The sequence below is a fragment of the Tachyglossus aculeatus genome, chromosome 1 (genome assembly GCF_015852505.1).
Source record: "Tachyglossus aculeatus isolate mTacAcu1 chromosome 1, mTacAcu1.pri, whole genome shotgun sequence".
Classification (NCBI taxonomy): domain Eukaryota; kingdom Metazoa; phylum Chordata; class Mammalia; order Monotremata; family Tachyglossidae; genus Tachyglossus; species Tachyglossus aculeatus.
This window is the reverse complement of record NC_052066.1, coordinates 440,481-458,375: the sequence shown is the minus strand read 5'-3', so window position 1 is coordinate 458,375 and position 17,895 is coordinate 440,481. Positions and strand designations below refer to the sequence as shown.

General features: G+C 51.4%; 1 protein-coding gene across 5 annotated transcripts in view; it reads right to left on the bottom strand.

Annotated features, from left to right (window-relative positions):
- LOC119933402 (solute carrier family 15 member 2-like) overlaps positions 1-17,895 on the bottom strand; it is a 100,151-nt gene continuing 82,256 nt past the window's right edge. For all 5 annotated transcript variants that reach the window (XM_038752904.1, XM_038752922.1, XM_038752913.1 and 2 more), the window contains 5 exons: positions 11,280-11,390; positions 7,993-8,089; positions 6,024-6,170; positions 5,273-5,377; positions 1-792 (listed from right to left, as the gene is read on the bottom strand). In XM_038752904.1, coding sequence (XP_038608832.1) covers positions 448-792; positions 5,273-5,377; positions 6,024-6,170; positions 7,993-8,089; positions 11,280-11,390 — 805 coding nt within the window. In that variant the 3' untranslated portion in view covers positions 1-447. The remainder of the gene's footprint in view (positions 793-5,272; positions 5,378-6,023; positions 6,171-7,992; positions 8,090-11,279; positions 11,391-17,895) is intronic.

Here is a 17,895-nt window from a genome sequence, read left to right as displayed (position 1 = left end):
TATAGAGGTGGCCGTTTATTGTGTGGGGAGGTTCCCCCGCCCCCCAGCTGCTCCCATGGTGAGCTGGACCTTCCCTGTCCTCGCTGGCCAGGTGGGGAGACACGGAGTGGGGAATGCAGGGAAGGGGGACTTGGGGTGGAGGGCTCAGGGCCTGGCATAGAAAGGCAGGGCCAGAAGTGGTTCCTGGGGTCCAGGGTTACTGTCCTTTCCTGGTGCCCATGTCCAAGCCGGAGTTGGCAGCTGGTTGGGGGGAAGACAGGAGTGACCCCGTGGCCGAGGGCCGATTCGTCCTCGCAGAGGATGGAGGGCAGATGGCAGATGTACAGATGATGATCGGATGGATGGTGAATGGAGGAATGGGTGGGGCTGGGGGTGTCCCAGGATCCCAGCAGCGTGGAAGGGGACAGTGGCTGAGGCTTGGGGAAACTGGGGAAGGGGTCGGGGGTGTCACTGCTTCTCCACGTCCAGGTCGCCCCCTTCTCTGTCCTGGGCCGGGGTGGGCTTCTCCCCCTCCCACTCTCCATCCCGTTTCTGCTGCTCCAGCTTCTGCTCCAATTGCTTCCACTTTTCCCGCTGTTCCTGCTCCTGCTGCTCTTGCTTTTGCTTCCGCTGCTGCTCCCGCTGCTCCCGCCGCTGCTCCCGCCGCTGCTTCTTCTCCCGCTTCCGCTGCTGCTTCTGCTCCTCCTGGATGATCTGCTGGGTCTTGGCCCAGGGCACATAGTGGTAGCCCATGATGGAGAACAGGAGACACACACCCAGCAGGAGGCATGCGAACAGGAGGAACTCTGCCCACTGGGGAGAGACAGACATGGGGGTTGGACAGACGGACAGTGGATGGGGGGCAGAGGCAGTGGGGGGAGGGAGGAAGGGAAGGGAAGGAGAAGGGAAGGGGGAGATGGACAGGAAGATAGCCTAGCTGGGAGATGAACGGGGGCAGAGCAGAGATGTTGCCATCATTTCTGGCCCTTCTTCTTCTTCTTATTATTATTATAATGGTACTTGTTAAGTGCTTACAAGCACTGCCAAGCACTGTTCTAAGCACTGCCGTAGATACAGGTTAAACACAGGCCTTGTCCCACACAGAACTCACATTCTAAGTAGGAAGGAGTAGGATTGAATCCCTATTTTACAAATGAGGTAACTGAAGGCACAAAGAAGTTAAGTAATTTGCCCAAGGTCACACAGCTGACAAGAGGCAGAGCCGGAATGAGAACCCAGGTCCTTCTGACTCCCGGACCCAGGCTCTAGTCACTAGCCCATGCTGCTTCACTATGTTTTTTCTTTTGTGTTGACTCACCTCCCTCAGCCTTATCGGACAATCAGATGTGGATGTGGCAAGGAACAGTCAGTGACTGGTGACAGTCAGCTCCTCATGTGCAGGGATTGTGCCTACCAACTCTGTTTTACTATACTCTCCTAAGCGCTCAGTACAATGCCACAGATTGAATGATTGAGGGGTGGGGACCCTCCTGTGGCTGGGCCAGGCTGGATTCTGGCTCTTGGGTCCCTTGGGGCCGGCCAGGACCTTCCCCAGTGTCACCCACAATGTATCTCAGTGGTGTGCCCATATGGACATCCTTCTAGTGCCTAGGAAGAATGGTTTGGGCTTTCTGGGATGTTTTCCACAGGAGAACTCTCTTGAGCCCCTGCGGGGCTGCAGTACTGATGGATGCAAGGGTGGAAGGCAGTGGTGCTGAGAGGCTGCAAGGCTGCAAGGCTGCAGGGGCGGCAAAGCAGGGCCGATGCAGCTGTCAATCTGCTAGAAGCAGCATGGCTCATTGGAAAGAGCATGGGCTTTGGAGTCAGAGGTCAGGGGTTCAAATCCCGGCTCCGCCAATTGTCAGCTGTGTGACTTTGGGCAAGGCACTTCACTTCTCTGGGCCTCAGTTACCTCATCTGTAAAATGGGGATGAAGATTGTGAGCCCTCCGTGGGACAACATGATCACCTTGTAATCTCCCCAGCGCTTAGAACAGTGCTTTGCACATAGTAAGTGCTTAATAAATGCTATCATTATTATTATTATGGCACCAGGGGACTTCTCTGGGCCGGGCTCAGTGTCGGCACAGAGGTCAGTGGAGAGGAAGAGGAAACTCTACTCGCTGGCTGTGGGGTGGTAGTTGTCCCCAGGAAAGAAACCTCTGCAGGCTGGAGGGTCCCAGAAGCCGGCAAGTCCCAGAAGCTGGCATGTCCCAGAGGCCGGCATATCCTGGGGGTCGCTGAGTCCAGGAGGCCAGCGAATCTTGGAGACCAGCATATCTGGAAGGCCAGCGTGCCCCAGGGGCCAGTGAATCCTGATGCCTGGAGTTTCTCGAAGGTTGGCCCCTGCTTGAGGCCAGACATGTCCAGTGGGCTGCCGTGATACTTTTGTCTTCAAATACTTAACATTTCATTGAGGGCAGTCTGGGGACCACTTTCTTAGCCCTAGAGGTGAGGCATGTTATGGTGTGTTGTGGTGAGGTGTGTTGTGGTGAGTTGTGTTGCAGTGTGGTATGCTGTGGTGGGGTGGGTTGTGGTGAGGTGAGTTGTGGTGAGGTGTGTTCTGTTGTGGTATGCTGTGGTGGGGTGTGTTATGGTGAGATGTCTTGCGGTGTGGTAAGATGTGCTGTGGTGTGTTGTGGCAAGGAGAATTCATTTGCTGCCATGGCTTCAACTATCATCTCTATGCGGATGCCACTTAACTCTACATCTAATAATAATAATAATGGCATTTATTAAGTGCTTACTATGTGCAAGGCACTGTCATAAGTGGTGAAGGGAATACAAGGTGATCAGGTTGTCCCACATGGGGCTCACAGTCTTAATCCCCATTTTACAGATGAGGTAACTGAGGCTTAGAGAAGTTAAGTGACTTGCCCAAGGTCACACAGCAGACATGTGGCAGAGCCAGGATTCAAACGCATGACCTCTGACTCCCAAGCCCGGGCTCTTTCCACTAAGCCACACTGCTTCTCTTCTTCTACATCTCCTCCCCTGTTCTCTCTCCCTCCCTCCAGGCTCACATTTCCTCCTGCCTACAGGACATTTCTCCTTGGATGTCCTCCAGGCACCTGGAATTCAACATCTCCAAGACAGAGCTACTTATCTTCCCTCCCAAACCCTGTCATCTACCATCCTTTCCTGTCACTGTGGACGGTACAACCATTCTTCCCATCTCACAAGCCCATAACCTTAGTGTCATCCTTGACTCTGCTCTCTCATACACCCCACATATCCAATCTGTCACCAAATCCTGCCAGTCTCACCCTTATAACATCACCAAGATCCGCCCTTTCCTCTCCATCCAAACCACTACTACATTAGTACGATCACTCGTCCTATCCTGACTGGATAACTGCATCAACCTCCTTTCTGATCTTTCAAACTCCTGCCTCTCCCCACTTCAGTCTATCCTTCACTCTTCTCCCCAGATTATGTTTCTACAGGAACGTTCAGGGCTTGTCTTCCCCCCTCCTCAAAAATCTCCAGTGGTTGTCTATCAACCGCCGTATCAAGCAAAAACTCCTCACTATTGGCTTCAAAGTTCTCCATCACCTTGCCCCTTCTTACCTCACCTCCCTTCTCTCCTTCTCTCTCTCCCAGCCTGCACAGTCCTGTCTTCTGGTGCTAACCTCCTCACTGTAGCTCAATCTCACTTGTCTCACTGTCGACCTCTGGCTCACGTCCTACCTCTAGCCTGGAACACCCTCCCTCCTGGAAATCTGCCAAACATTCACTCTTCCCCCCTTCTAAGTCCTATTGAAGGTGCACCTCCTCAAAAAGGCCTTCCCAGACTAAGCCCCCCTTTACCTCAGCTCTTCCTTCCTTCCGCATCACCTAGACTCACTCCCTTTGCTCCCCCAATAGCACTTATGTATATGTGTATATATCTATAATTCTATTAATTTGCATTGATGCCTGTTCACTTGTTTCGATGTGTATATATCTATAATTCTATTTATTTATATTGATGCCTGTTTACTTGTTTTGATGTCTGTCTCTCCGCCCCCCCCACCCCCGCCCCGTAGACTGTAAGCCTGGTGTGGGCAGGAATTGTCTCTCTTTATTCCTGAATTGTACTTTCCAAAAGCCTAGTACAGTCATTCATTCAATCGTATTTATTGAGTGCTTACTGTGTGCAGAGCACTGTACTAAGCATTTGGAAAGTACAATTTGGCAATAGATAGAGACAATCCCTACACAACAATGGGCTCACAGTCTAGAAGGGGGAGACAGACAACAAAACAAAACAAGTTGACAGGCATTAATAGCATCAAAATAGATAAATAGAATTATATATATACACATCATGATAAATAAGTAGAATGATAAATATGTACAAATATACACAACTGCTGTGGGGCTGGGAAGGGGTAGAGCAGAGGGAGGAAGTAGGGGTGATGGGGAGGGGAGGAGGAGCAGAAGAAAAAGGGGGGCAGTCTGGGAAGGCCTCCTGGAGGAGGTGAGCTCTCAGTAGGGCTTTGAAGGGGGGAAGAGAGCTAGCTTGGGGGATGTGAGGAGGGAGGGCATTCCAGGCCAGAGGTAGGACATGGGCCAGGGGTCGACAGCGGGACAGGTGAGAACAAGGCTCAGTGAGGAGATTAGAGACAGAGAAGTGGAGTGTGCAGGCTGGGTTGTAGAAGAAGAGAAGGGAGGTGAGGTAGCAAAGGGCGAGGGGATGGAGATCTTTGAAGCCAATAGTGAGGAATTTTTGCTTGATATGGCGGTTGATAGGTAACCACTGGAGATTTTTGAGGAGCGGGGTGACGTGCCCAGAGCCTTTCTGAAGAAAGATAATCCAGGCAGCAGAGTGAAGTGTAGACTGACAACGCTCTACACGCAGTAAGTGCTAAATAAATATGATTGAATGAATGAATGAATGGTGAGATGTATTGTGGTGCATTGTGGTGAGATGTGTTGTGTTGTGGTGGGGTGTGTTGTGTTGAATTGCATTGTGGTGTGCTGTGCAGAGCATGGACCTAGGAGTCAGAGGATCCAGGTTCTGGTTTCAGCTCTGACAGTGGCCTGCTATGTGGCCCCGGGTCAGTCAGGTGGCCTCTTTGGGCCTCAGTTTCCTCAGCTGAACAATAAGGATGCTAACCTGCCTCTCCCAACCCCATGGGGCAGGCCAGGGTGGAACCCGATGCTTGCTCAGTGGCCGGCTGGCCTGCCTGCCCAGTGCCTCGGGGAAGCCACCGACCCGAGGGTGGCCGAGCTCCACCGGCTGCTGCACCTCCCTCGGCCATCATGACCCCCTCGGCTGCCACGACTCCCAACCGGGGCCGCCCCCGTACCTGCACCAGCAAGTCCATCTCCGCCACGATGAGCACGATGAGGTTTCCAAATGCCACTGTCAACAGCCAGGCTGCCTGTATCACCGACTTCATGCTGGCTGGGGCCTGCCCGACACACCAGCTTGTTAGCCCAACACCCACCTGTGGCCACCATGCCCGCCCCTCTGTCCACCCCCATGCCCATTCCTCCAGGCAGTCCCCAGGGGCTCCTCTCTCCGGAGGAGGTCGTGACCCCTGCTGGCTTCCATCTGATTTAGGCCCCTGGTTGTCCTGCCATCGTGGGCTGCCACCCATCTCTGTGCCCAGCCTGGAAAACCCCAACAGACACACAGGGAGATGCTTGCACCTTATGGGGCAAGCAGGGCAGGCTAGGCCAGGCCAGGCCAGGCCAGACCAAGCTAGACTAGGCCACAACATGACATGGAATGGTAGGGTAGGGCACAGCGGGGCACGGCAGGGCAGGGCAGAACAGAGCAGCGCATGGCAGGGCAGGGCAGGGCAGGGCAGAGCAGGGCATGGCATGGCAAGGCAGGGCAGGGCTGCACAAGGCAGGGCAGGGAAAGGCAGGGCAAGTGAGGACAAGCTAGACCAGGGAGTGGCATGGTAGGGTAGGACAGGGAAGCACAGGGCAGGGCAGGGCGGTGTGGGGTGGGGCACGGCACGGCAGGGCAGGGCAACCCGGCAACAGGATTCAGCACCACAGACCACAAGCCCACCCTCTGAGAGCAAGCCGGCCACTGGGGTCGCCCACCTCAGCATACAAGAACTCGAAGCTGGTGACAGAGAACATGACCTCGGCGGCAGTGATGAGCACATACTGCGGCACCTGCCACAGGATGGACACGGTGCTGGCCAGGACAGGGCTGGTCTTCCAGGCCCACAAGCCCTCCTCGGAATTCTGGGAGGGGTAGACAGTGGGGACACATTAAGACTGTGAGCCCTCTGTGAGGCAACCTGATGACCTTGTATCTCCCCGAGTGCTTATAACAGTGTTTGGCACGTAGTAAGCACTTAACGAATACCATCATTGTAAATATGATTGAATGAAGACTGTGAGCCCGCTGTTGGGTAGGGACCATCTCTATATGTTGCCAACTTGTACTTCTCAAACGCTTAGTACAGTGCTCTGCACACAGTAAGCACTCAACAAATACGATTGAATGAATTGAATGAATGAATGACCGGGAGCCCCCAGCACATTCGCCTTGCAGCACCCAGCAGCCTTTGCTGCATCTGTGGATTGACCACTGCCTTGCTTTGATTAAATCATTTGGGTTTACTGCTCCCAGCCCCCGTTAACCACTCCATCAGAGGGAGGATGCACCTGGGGACTGAGAACATCAACTGCCTGAGGAAAGAACCATGATAGGGACAGATTTCCCTTATTTCTCAAATTCATAGTGATCGAGAATAATCCCCTGCTGGCGGGGTAGGGGTGGGGGTGGGGGGGGGCAGGTTGAGAGTTGCCAGTTTCCCTAACTAAAGCCAAAGCTTTGAGTTTAGTGGAAAGAGCATGGCTCTGGAAATCAAGAGACCCAAGTTCTCATCCTAGTGCTGCCTCCTGGGGCCATGTCCTCAGTGCTGGTCTTTCTTTTTCTCTCCTTTTCATGGTTTTGTTTATGTTTTTTTGTTTTCCTTTTTTATGGTATTTGTTAAGCACTTACTATGTGTCAAGCACTGTTCTAAGCCCTGGGATACATCCAAGTTTGTCAGGTTGGACAGAGTCCTTGTCCTACCTGGGGCTCACAGTCTAAGTAGGAGGGAGGAGGATTTAATACCCATTTTACAGTTGAGGGAACTGAGGTATAGAGAAGTTAAGTGACTAGCCCAAGGTCATACAGCAAGCAATTGGCAGAGCCAAGATTAGAACTCAGGTCCCCTGACTCCCTCACTCTGCACATAGTATACGCTCAATAAATACTAATTGATTGGTTGGACCTGGTAGCTGGGGTCAATCAATCAATGGTATGTATTGTAAATGCTTGGGAGAGTCCAAAAGAGCAGAGTTGGTGGACACATTCCATTCATTCATTCATTCATTCATTCATTCTTTCTTTCGTTCATTCAATCTTACTGAGCACTTACTATGTGCAGAGCACTATACTAAGCCCTTGGTAGAGTACACTATAACAGCAAAGAGACACATTCCTTGTCCACGGAAGCTTACAGTCTAGACAGGGAGACAGACATTAATGTAGATAAATGAATTACAGATATGGACATAAGTGCTTTGGGGCTGAGGGAGGGGTGAATAAAGGGAGCAAATCCTAGTGCAAGGGCAAAGTGGCAGGCGGCAGGAGAAACCAGAGGATGACAAGGGGTGGTGAGGGAGAGAGAGATGATAGGGGGCAGCGAGGGAAAGCAAAGGGATGATGAGGGGGCGAAGAGAAAACAGTGAGGGAGAGACTCGAGGGGCAGCAAAAGACAGGAAGGGAGAGGCAAGATGGAGGCGAGGAAGAGATTTGAGGGACAACAAGGGAGAGATTTGAGGAGCAGTGTGGAATCAGTGAGAGGGAGGTGAGGGGGAGATTCGAGGAACGGTGAGGGGCCAGTGAGGGAGAGATAATAATAATGCCATTTATTAAGCACTTACTATGTGCAAAGCACTGTTCTAAGCGCTGGGCTCTGCGGGGCAGAGAGGGAGAGATTCAAAGAGCAGTTAGAGGGAAGTGAGGGAGAGGTCTGAGAAGCAGTGAGGGGGTGGCGCGGGAACGGCTCACCTTCATAATAAAAATCGTGTAGCTGGTGCCAAAGGTAAGTGTGCCCAGGGGCAGCGTGAACGTCTTGCTCTGGGTCTGGCATCTTGCAATGCTTTGTCTAAGTCCAGAAAGGAGGGAGGCACATCCCGATGAGACTGACCTGTCTTCTTGCCCCCTACCCTCCGCCCCCCTCACCGCACGGGAACCCACCTCTGCCAGGATGGGAGCTCAGTGGGCCTCCGGGGGTTCCCTCTTTCCAAAACATCTGTTGTCCCTGACGTCTTCTCCCTCCCCTCTCCTACCGAGCCCACAGCTCCCCGGCTTCCATCCGTGCTCCAAAGTCCGATCACAAAGGACCCAGTCCCCAGAGTGAGGACCCTTGGAGCACGGATGATCCCCTCTTCCCAGTGGGCCGTCTCTTGCCCCCTTCCCTCACTCCTCACCCGATGATAATGACAACCGCCCTGCATGTGTGGCCTGGAGAGGGAGGCCGGGGCTGTTGACCCATTACCCCTATTTGACCAGGGAGGCCGCCAAGGCTCGGGAAGCCCAGAGGCACCTGGGTTCTCATCTCAGTTCTGCGACTTGCCTGCTGGGTGACCTTTCTCCCTTCCCTCTAACTGTGAGTCCCGTGTGGGACAGGGACTTTGTCCAACCTGATGGTTTTGTATTTCAGCGAGTGCTTGGTACAGTGTTCAGTGCATAGTGAGTGCTTAAAAAATCAATCGATGGTAAGTGCTGTGCTAGAACAATACAATAGAGTTGGTAGACATTTGGCTTTCCCTGCCCACCATGAGCTTCCAATGTTAGGAGTATCATTAGGTATGCAGATTGCTCCCACTGCCTGGCCCCCCGGACTATCCCAGTGCCCCCTGGGATCCCTCTTTGCCCCTCTTCCCAGGCTCTCGGCCTCCCCAGTTGGGCTGGGCATGCCTCAGAGGCAGAGATTGAAACAGCCAGAGTGTTGGGGCCTGGGAAGGTGGACCAGACTGTATAAAGTGCGGGCCTGCTTTGTCTCCAAATATGGAATTTCTGCCTTGGGGAATGGCCTGATTTTGGAGCCCGAGGATCCTGCTTCCAGATCGGCGAGACCTTCGCTGGCAGTCTCTGCCCTTCCCAAAGGAAAGCTGCCCTGGGAGTGGAAGTGCAGGCAGTTGAGGCATTTTTTCTAGTGCTTTGATTTTTTTCCAAGTGCTTTCCCATGTGCTACCTTGTGTAAACCACACAACATCCTCGAGACGCAGGGACGAGCAGGAGAGACGGGTCCCTTTCTCCCCATTTGACGGAGGAGGAGACCGAGGCCCAGAAAGGTGGGTGGCCTTGCCTGAGGTAATCCAGCAGGCCAGCGGCAGAGCTGGGACAAGAACCTGGGCATCCCTATTCCCGGCCTGATGTTCATGCTGTGGGGCATCAAAGGGAGCCCTTGATCCTCTCTCTGCCTCTGTTTCCCTGAGGTTAAGCAGGAGAGAAGGCGGCAATCAGACCAAGCGAGAGTAAGGAGACTTCCTAGAAGATCGCCGTCCTGTGTGGAGATAGAAGGGAAGGCCATCCATGCTGCCCAAGATGGGGCAGCGAGGACAAAGGGATGGCCAAACCCCTTGGGCTAATAGTAGTAATAATAAAAAATAATAATTGTGGTATTTGTTAAGTGCTTACTATGTGCCAGACACCATACTAAGTGCCAGGGTAGATGAAAATTAATCAGGTTGGACACAGTCCCTGTCCCAAGTGGGGTTCACAGTCTCAATCTCCATTTTACTGATGAGGTAACTGAGTCTCAGAGAAGAGAAGTGACTCGCTCAAGGTCACACAGCAGACAAGTGGTGGAGTCAGGATTAGAACCCAGGTCCTTCTGTCTCCCAGGCCCATGCTCTATCCACTGCACCGTGCAGCTTCTATGGTGGGTGGAGCCTTGGGCGCCCACACTCTGGGGGCCAGGGGCAGGGGTGCTGACCTGAGGTCATAATAATAATAATACTAATAATAATAATGGCATTTATTAAGTGCTTACTATGTGCAAAGCACTGTTCTAAGCGCTGGGGAGGATGCAAGGTGATCAGGTTGCCCCACAGGGGGCTCACAGTCTTCATCCCCATTTTACAGATGAGGTAACTGAGGCCTAGAGAAGTTAAGTGACTTGCCCAAGGTCACACAGCTGAGAACTGGTGGAGATGGGATTTGAACCCATGACCTCTGACTCCTAAGCCCATGCTCTTTCCATTGAACCACACTGCTTCAGTGTGGAACCAGGTCATGTGGAGCCTGCGGGGTGAAAGGGCAGCCAGGGGACTGGAGTGCTCCAGCTGGGCCAGGATCCCCCCATCATCAGGGCCAGGACTTTTAGTACAGTGCTTAGTACAGTGCTTTGCACACAGTAAGCGCTCAATAAATATTAATTAATTAATTAATTAATTAATGACTTGGAGCCCTTAAACCCCTGGGTGGCCCCAGCTACTGTCAGCCAAACACGGTTCCCCATGGGTCCCCTCCTGCCTGTGGATGGATGGACGGAGGGGGAGTAACAGATCTAATAACAATAATAATAATAATTATGATTTTTTTAAGTGCTCACTATGTGCCCAGCACTGTTCTAAGCACTGGGATTGATGTAAGGTAGTCAGGTTGTCCAACGTGGGGCTCACAGTCTTAATCCCAATTTTACAGATGCGGTAACTGAGGCCCAGAGAAGTAAAGTGCTTAGAACAGTGCTTTGCACATAGTAAGCGCTTAATAAATGCCATTATTATTATTAAAGTGCCTTGCCCAAGGTCACACAGCAGACAAGTGGCGGAACTGGGGCTCGAACCCATGACCTTCTGGCTCCCAGGTCTGTGCTCTATCCATCATGCCATGGATCTGCGGCAGGAGGGGCCGCTGTCAGGTTGTCCCGGCAGTGGAAGCACCGAGCATCCAGGGGCTCCTGTCAGGAGACGGCCCTCTGCTCAGCGGAGGGGCCTCAGGTCTGGGATGGGGCCTCTGGTCCCAAGGGGTGCTTCTGGTCAAGGAAGAGGCTTCCTGTCAGGGGAGGGGCTGCCAGTCTGAGAAGGAACCTCTGGTCAGGGGAAGGTCCTCTGGGCTGAGGAAGAACCTCTGGGCTTGGGGAGGGGCCCCTGGTCTGGAGAGGAATCTCTAGTCTGGGAAGGAGCCTTCTAGCAGGTGAGGGGCTTCTGGTCAGGGGAGGGGTCTCTGGGCTGGGGAAGACTTCCTGGGCCTGAGCCAAGGGGCTGAACCAGGCGAAGAAGGCTAGGGCCCTGCAGGGTGTGCTCCCCACCTGGCCCACCCAAAACCTCCCCACAAAAGCCTTTTACTTTCTCTTCTCCATGATCCTGTACGCAGATACCCCGTAGTTTCCTGGAACCCAGAGAGCATCCTTTTGGTCAAGGGAGATGTTGACGTCTTCGTCCAACGTGTTAAAAAACCTGTAACCAGAGCAGGGCTGCTCGTGACTGCTCCGGATGGTTTTCCATTAAGGTGGCACTCCCTGTGGGTCTCTGGGAGGTCCTGGACTGAGTACCCCAGTGGCTGCCTATTCTCCAGACCCTCTGACAGCCCCACAGGAGGACATGGGATCTGGCAGTAGGGCTTCTGGCCTGGGAGGAACAGGAAGCCCCACCTAGGCAGAGCAGAATATTGAGAATTTCTGGTCCTAGGAACCCCTAAAACCAAAGAGGGAGCAAGGGACCAACATGATATTGAGTGCCCAAAGTATAATAATAGCAATGATTGTGGTATTTGTTAAGCGCTTCCTATATGGTACTCTTCCAAGCACTTAGTACAGTGCTTCACACACAGTACTAAGTACAGTGCTTTGTACACAGTAAGCGCTCAATCAATTTGATTGAATGAATGAATATGTGCCAGGTGCTGCATTAACCACTGGGATGGATATCAGCGCTTAGAACAAACAGTTCTTCGCACAATGTAAGTGCTTAACAAAGGCCATTATTATTATTATATAAGCAATCAGGTTGGGCAGTGTCCCTGTCCCACATAGGGCTCGCAGTCTTAATCCCCATTTTACAGATGAGGGAACTGAGGCACAGAGAAGTTGTGACTCGCACAGCAGACAAATGGTGGAGCTGGAATTAGAACCCAGGTCCTTCTGACTCCAAGGCCTGTGCTTTATCCACTAGGCCTTGCTGATTCTCCACTAGTGAGTGCTTACTATGTTCAGAACACTGTACTGAGTAGAGAAGCAGCATGGACTACTCAATAGAGCACAGGCCCGGGAGTCAGAAGGTCATGGGTTCTATGCCCAGCTCTGCCACTTGTCTGCTGTGTGACCTTGGGCAAGTTACTTAACTTCACTCTTACCTCAGTTACCTTACCTTTAAAATGGGGATTATGACTGTGAATCCCATGTGGGACAGCCTGATTACTTTGTATCTCCCCCAGCACTTAGAACAGCGCTTCATTCATTCATTCATTCATTCATTCATTCATTCATTCATTCAATCGTATTTATTGAGTGCTTCCTGTGTGTAGATCACTGTACTAAGAGCTTGGGAAGTACAAGTTGGCAACATAGAGTGACGGTCCCTACCCAACAATGGGCTCACAGTCTAGAAGGGGGAGACAGACAACAAAACAAAATATGAGGACAGGTGTCAGGTTGTCAGAATTTCAGTGCTTAGAACAGTACTTTGCACATAGTAAGCACTTAATAAATGCCATAAAAAATAAATACAAATAAAGCTAGATGCACATTATTAACAAAATAAATAGAATAGTAAATATGTACAAGTAAAATAAATAGAGTAATAAATCTGTACAAACATATATACAGGTACTGTGGGGAGGGGAAAGAGGTAGGGTGGGGGGATGGGGAGGAGGAGAGAAAAAAAGGGAGCTCAGTCTGGGAAGGCCTCCTGGAGGAGGTGAGCTCTCAGTAGGGCTTTGAAGGGAGGAAGAGAGCTAGCTTGGCGGATGTGCGGAGGGAGGGCATTCCAGGCCAGGGAGAGGACGTGGGCTGGGAGCTGACGGCAGGACAGGAGAGAACGAGGTACAGTGAGGAGGTTAGTGGCAGAGGAGCAGAAGGTGCGGCCGGGCTATAGAAGGAGAGAAGGGAGGTGAGGTAGGAGGGTGAGAGGTGATGGAGAGCCTTGAAGCCGAGAGTGAGGAGTTTTTGCTTGATGCGTAGGTTGACTAGAGATTTTTGAGGAGGGGAGTAACATGTCCAGAGCGTTTCTGTACAGAGATATTCCGGGCAGCAGTGTGAAGTATAGATTGAAGAGGGGAGAGACAGGAGGATGGGAGATCAGAGAGGAGGCTGATACAGTAATCCAGTCGGGATATGATGAGAGATTGAACCAGTAAGGTAGCAGTTTGGATGGAGAGGAAAGGGCGGATCTTGGCGATGTTGCAGAGGTGAGACAGGTAGGTTTTGGTGACGGATTGGATGTGAGGGGTGAATGAGAGAGCAGAGTCGAGGAGGACACCAATGTTGCAAGCTTGTGAGACGGGAAGGATGATAGTGCCGTCTACAGTGATGGGAAAGTCAGTGCTTGGGAAGTACAAGTTGGCAACAGATAGAGATGGTCCCTTCCCAACAACGGGCTCACAGTCTAGACGAGGGAGACAGACCACAAAACAAAACAAGTAGACAGGTGTCAAAACTGTCAGAATAAATAAAATTATGGCTATAAACACATCATTAATAAAATAGAGTAATGAATATGTACAAGTAAAATAAATAGAGTAATAAATATGTACAAATATATACAAGTGCTATGGGGAGGGGAAGGGGATAGGGCAGAGGGAGGAAGGGGGGAGATGGGAAGGGAAAGAGGAGAGGAAAAGGGGGCTTAGTTTGGGAAGGCCTCCTGGAGGAGGTGAGCTCTCAGTGGGGCTTTGAAGGGAGCTCAGGGGTCCCTTCAAATGATGAGGAGTTTCTGTTTCTACATGGTGAGTAGTTTCTATATTTCCTCTCCTGATCTCTCTCCTTCTATCCAGGCTTACATCTCCTCCTGCTTTCAAGACATCTCTACTTGGATGTCCTCCCAACACCTCAAACTTAACATGTCCAAAACAGAGCTCCTTATTTTCCCAGCCAAACCCTGTCCTCTCCTTTACTTTCCCATCACTGTAGAAGGCACCACCATCCTTCCCGTCTCACAGACCCGTGACCTTGACTTTTCCTTGAATCCTCTCTCTCATTCTCATCAGGCAAAAACTCCTCACCCTCAGCTTCAAGGCTCTCCATCACCTCGCCCCCCCCACCTCACCTCCCTTCTCTCCTTCTACAGTCCAGCCTGCACCCTCCACTCCTCTGCCGCTAATCTCCTCACTGTGCCTCGTTCTTGCCTGTCCCGACATTGACCCCCAGCCCACATCATCCCCCTGGCCCGGAATGGCCTCCTTCTGCACATCCATCAAGCTAGCTCTCTTCCTCCCTTCAAAGCCCTACTGAGAGCTCACCTCCTGGAGGAGGCCTTCCCAGACTGAGCCCCCTCCTCCCCCCCGCCATCCCCCCTGCCTTACCTCCTTCCCCTCCCCACAGCACCTGTATATATGTATATATGTTTGTATGTATTTATTACTCTATTTTACTTGTACATATTTATTCTATTTATTTTATTTTGTTAATATGTTTTGTTTTGTTGTCTGTCTCCCCCTTCTAGACTGTGAGCCCGCTGTTCGGTAGGGACCGTCTCTATATGTTGCCAATTTATACTTCCCAAGCACTTAGTACAGTGCTCTGCACACAGTAAGCACTCAGTAAATACAATTGAATGAATGAATTAATTAATTCAACCCACATATTCAATCCGTCACCAAATTCTGTCAGTCCCTACTTCACATCACTAAAATCCACTCATTCCTCTCCATCCAAACTGCTACCGTGTTAATACAGTCACTCATCCTATCCCACCTAGATTACTGCATCAGCCTCCTTGCTGACCTCCCAATCTCCTGTCTCTCCCCACTCTAGTCCAAACTTCACCCCGCTGCCCAGATCATCTTTCTACAAAAACATTCAGTATATATCACCCCACTCCTCAAAAAACTCCAGTGGTTGCCCATCCACCTCCACATCAGTCATTCATTCAACCGTATTTATAAAGCGCTTACTGTGTGCAGAGCCCTGTACTAAGCACTTGGGAAGTAAAAATCAGCAACATATAGAGACAGTCCCTACCCAACAACGGGCTCACAGTCTAGCAGGGGGAGACAGAAAACAAAACAAAACAGACAGGTGTCAATACCATCAGAATAAACAGAATTATAGCTATACACACATCATTAATAAAGTAGAGTAATAAATATGTACAAATATACACAAGTGCTATGGGGAGGGGAAGAGGGTAGGGCAGAGGGAGGGAGTGGGGGCAATGGCAGGGGAAGGAGGAGCAGAGGAAAAGGGGGCTCAGTCTGGGAAGGCCTCCTGAGAGGAGGTGAGCTCTCAGTAGGGCTTTGAAGGGAGGAAGAGAGCGAGTTCAGCGGATGTGTGGAGGGAGGGCATTCCAGGCCAGAGGTAGGATGTGGGCCAGGGGTTGATGGTGGGACAGGCGAGAATGAAGCACAGTGATGAAGTTAACAGCAGAGGAGCAGAGTGTGTGGCCTGGGCTGTAGAAGGAGAGAAGGGAGGTAAGGTAGAAAGGGGCACGGTGATGGAGAGCTTTGAAGCCAATAGTGAGGAGCTTTTGCTTCATGTGAAGGTTGATAGTCAATCACTGGAGATTTTTGAGGAAGGGAGTGACATGCCCACAGCATTTCTGTAGAAAGATAATCTGGGTAGCAGAGTGAAGAATAGACTGAAGTGGTGAGAGATGGGAGTATAGGAGATCAGAAAGGAGGCCGATGCAGTAATCCAGTCCGGATAGGATGAGAGATTGAACCAACAAGGTAGCGGTTTGGATGGAGAGGAAAGGGAGGATTTTGGTGATGTTGCGGAGGTGAGACCGGCAGGTTTTGGTAATGGATTGGATGTGTGTGGTCAAACAAAAACTCCTCATCATTGGCTTTAAAGCACTCCACCACCTTACCCACTCCTACCTCACCTTGCTTCTCTCCATCTGTAACCCAGCCCGCACACTTCGCTCCTCTCTAGTGCGAACCTTCTCACTGTGCCTCGATATTGCCTGTCTCGCAATCGGCTCCTAGCCCACGTCCTGCTTCTGGCCTAGAATGCCCTCCCTCCTTAAATCCAACAGACAACTACTCTACCCCCTTCAAAGCCTTATTGAAGGCCCATCTCTTCCAAGAGGACTTTCCAGACTGAGCCCCACTTTTCCTCATCTCCCACTCCCTTCTGCGTTGCCCCAATTTGCTCCCTTTGCTCATCCCTCCCCCAACCCCAGCCCCACAGCACTTAAGTACATACCTGTAATTTTATTTATTTGTATTGATGTCTGTCTCCCCCCTGCTGAGTCTAGACTGTGGGCAGGGAATATCACTCTTTATTGTTGTATTGTACTTTCCCAAGCACTTAGTACAGTGTTCTGCAATTCAATTCAATCGTATTTATCGAGTGCTTACTGTGTGCAGAGCACTGTACTAAGCACTTGGGAAGTACAAGTTCTGCACACAATAAGCGCTTAATAAATTTGATTGAAATACAAAAAAATGAAATGCACAGATGGAGGGGAAATCACTGGAGTTTGTTGTGGAGTGGGGAAACATGGACTGAACATTTTTGTAGAAAAATGATCTGGACAGCAAAGTGAAGTATAGACTGGAGTGGGGAGAGACAGGAGGCAAGGAGGTCAGCAAGGAGAGGTAGGATAAGTGCTTGGATTAACGTGGAAGCAGCTTGTATGGGAGGAAAGCATGGATTTTAGCAATGTTGGGAATGTAGTATCGACAGGATTTGGTGACTGATTGAATATGAGAGTTGAATGAAAGAAATGAGTCAAGGCTAATGACAAGGCTATGGGCTTGTGAGGCAGGGAGGATGGTGGTGCTGTCTACAGTGATGGGAAAGTCATGGGGAAGGCAGGGAAGGTGGGAAGATGAGGAGTCCTGTTTCGGACATGTTAAATTTGAGGTGTCAGCAGGACATCCAAGAAGAGATGTCCTGAAGGCATGAGGTAATGTAAGACTGCAGGAAAGGAGAGAGACCAGGGCTGGAGAGGGACATTTGGAAATCATCCACATAGAGATGGGCGTTGAGGCCACAGTAGCTAATGAGTTCTCCATTGGAGTGGGTGTAGATGGAGAATAGAAGGGGACCCAAAACTGAGCCCTGAGGGACTCCCACAATTTGGGGGTGGACGGCAGAAGAGGAGCCTACAAAGAAGATTGAGAATGAGTGGCTGAAGGGATGAGAGGAGAACAAGGAGAGGACAGTTTCAGTGAAGGCAAGGTTGGATAATGTTTCCAGGAGAAGGGGGTGATCCACAGTTTTGAAGGTTGCCGAGAGGTCAAGGAGGATTAAGATGGAACTGAGGCCACTGGATTTGGCAAGAAGGAGATCATTGGTGACCACTGAGAGGGAAGTTTCTCTGACGTGAAGGAGGCGGGGACCAGATTGGAGGGGATGAAGGAGAAAGGAGAGGAAGTGGAGGCAGCGGGTATAGACAACTTGCTCAAGGAGTTTGGAGAGGAATGGTAGAAGGAAGATGGGGTGAAAACTGGAGGGAGCCGTGGGGTTAAGGGAGGGATTTTTTTGGCATACAGGAGATAGGAGCAAGTTATGAGAAGCAGGGCAAGGCAGGCCTGAGACAGAGCAGGGGAGAATCGGGCTCGGTCTGTCCTCAGCAGTGAGACAAAGGGGCTGGGAGCTGGGCCAGCCAGGGACACAACCTTTCCTGCTGTCTGCCCTCCCACTCCTGTTTCTGGGCCAGTGCCTGTACCTCCCCTCCCCTGGCTGCCTCTCTCCCCCACATTGTCCCAGTCCACCCATGTGGAGGGTCTCAGCCCACTCTGCCCAGCCCAGGCACTGAGCCCTGCCCCACAGGCAGCCATGCTGGAAACCTGAGGCTG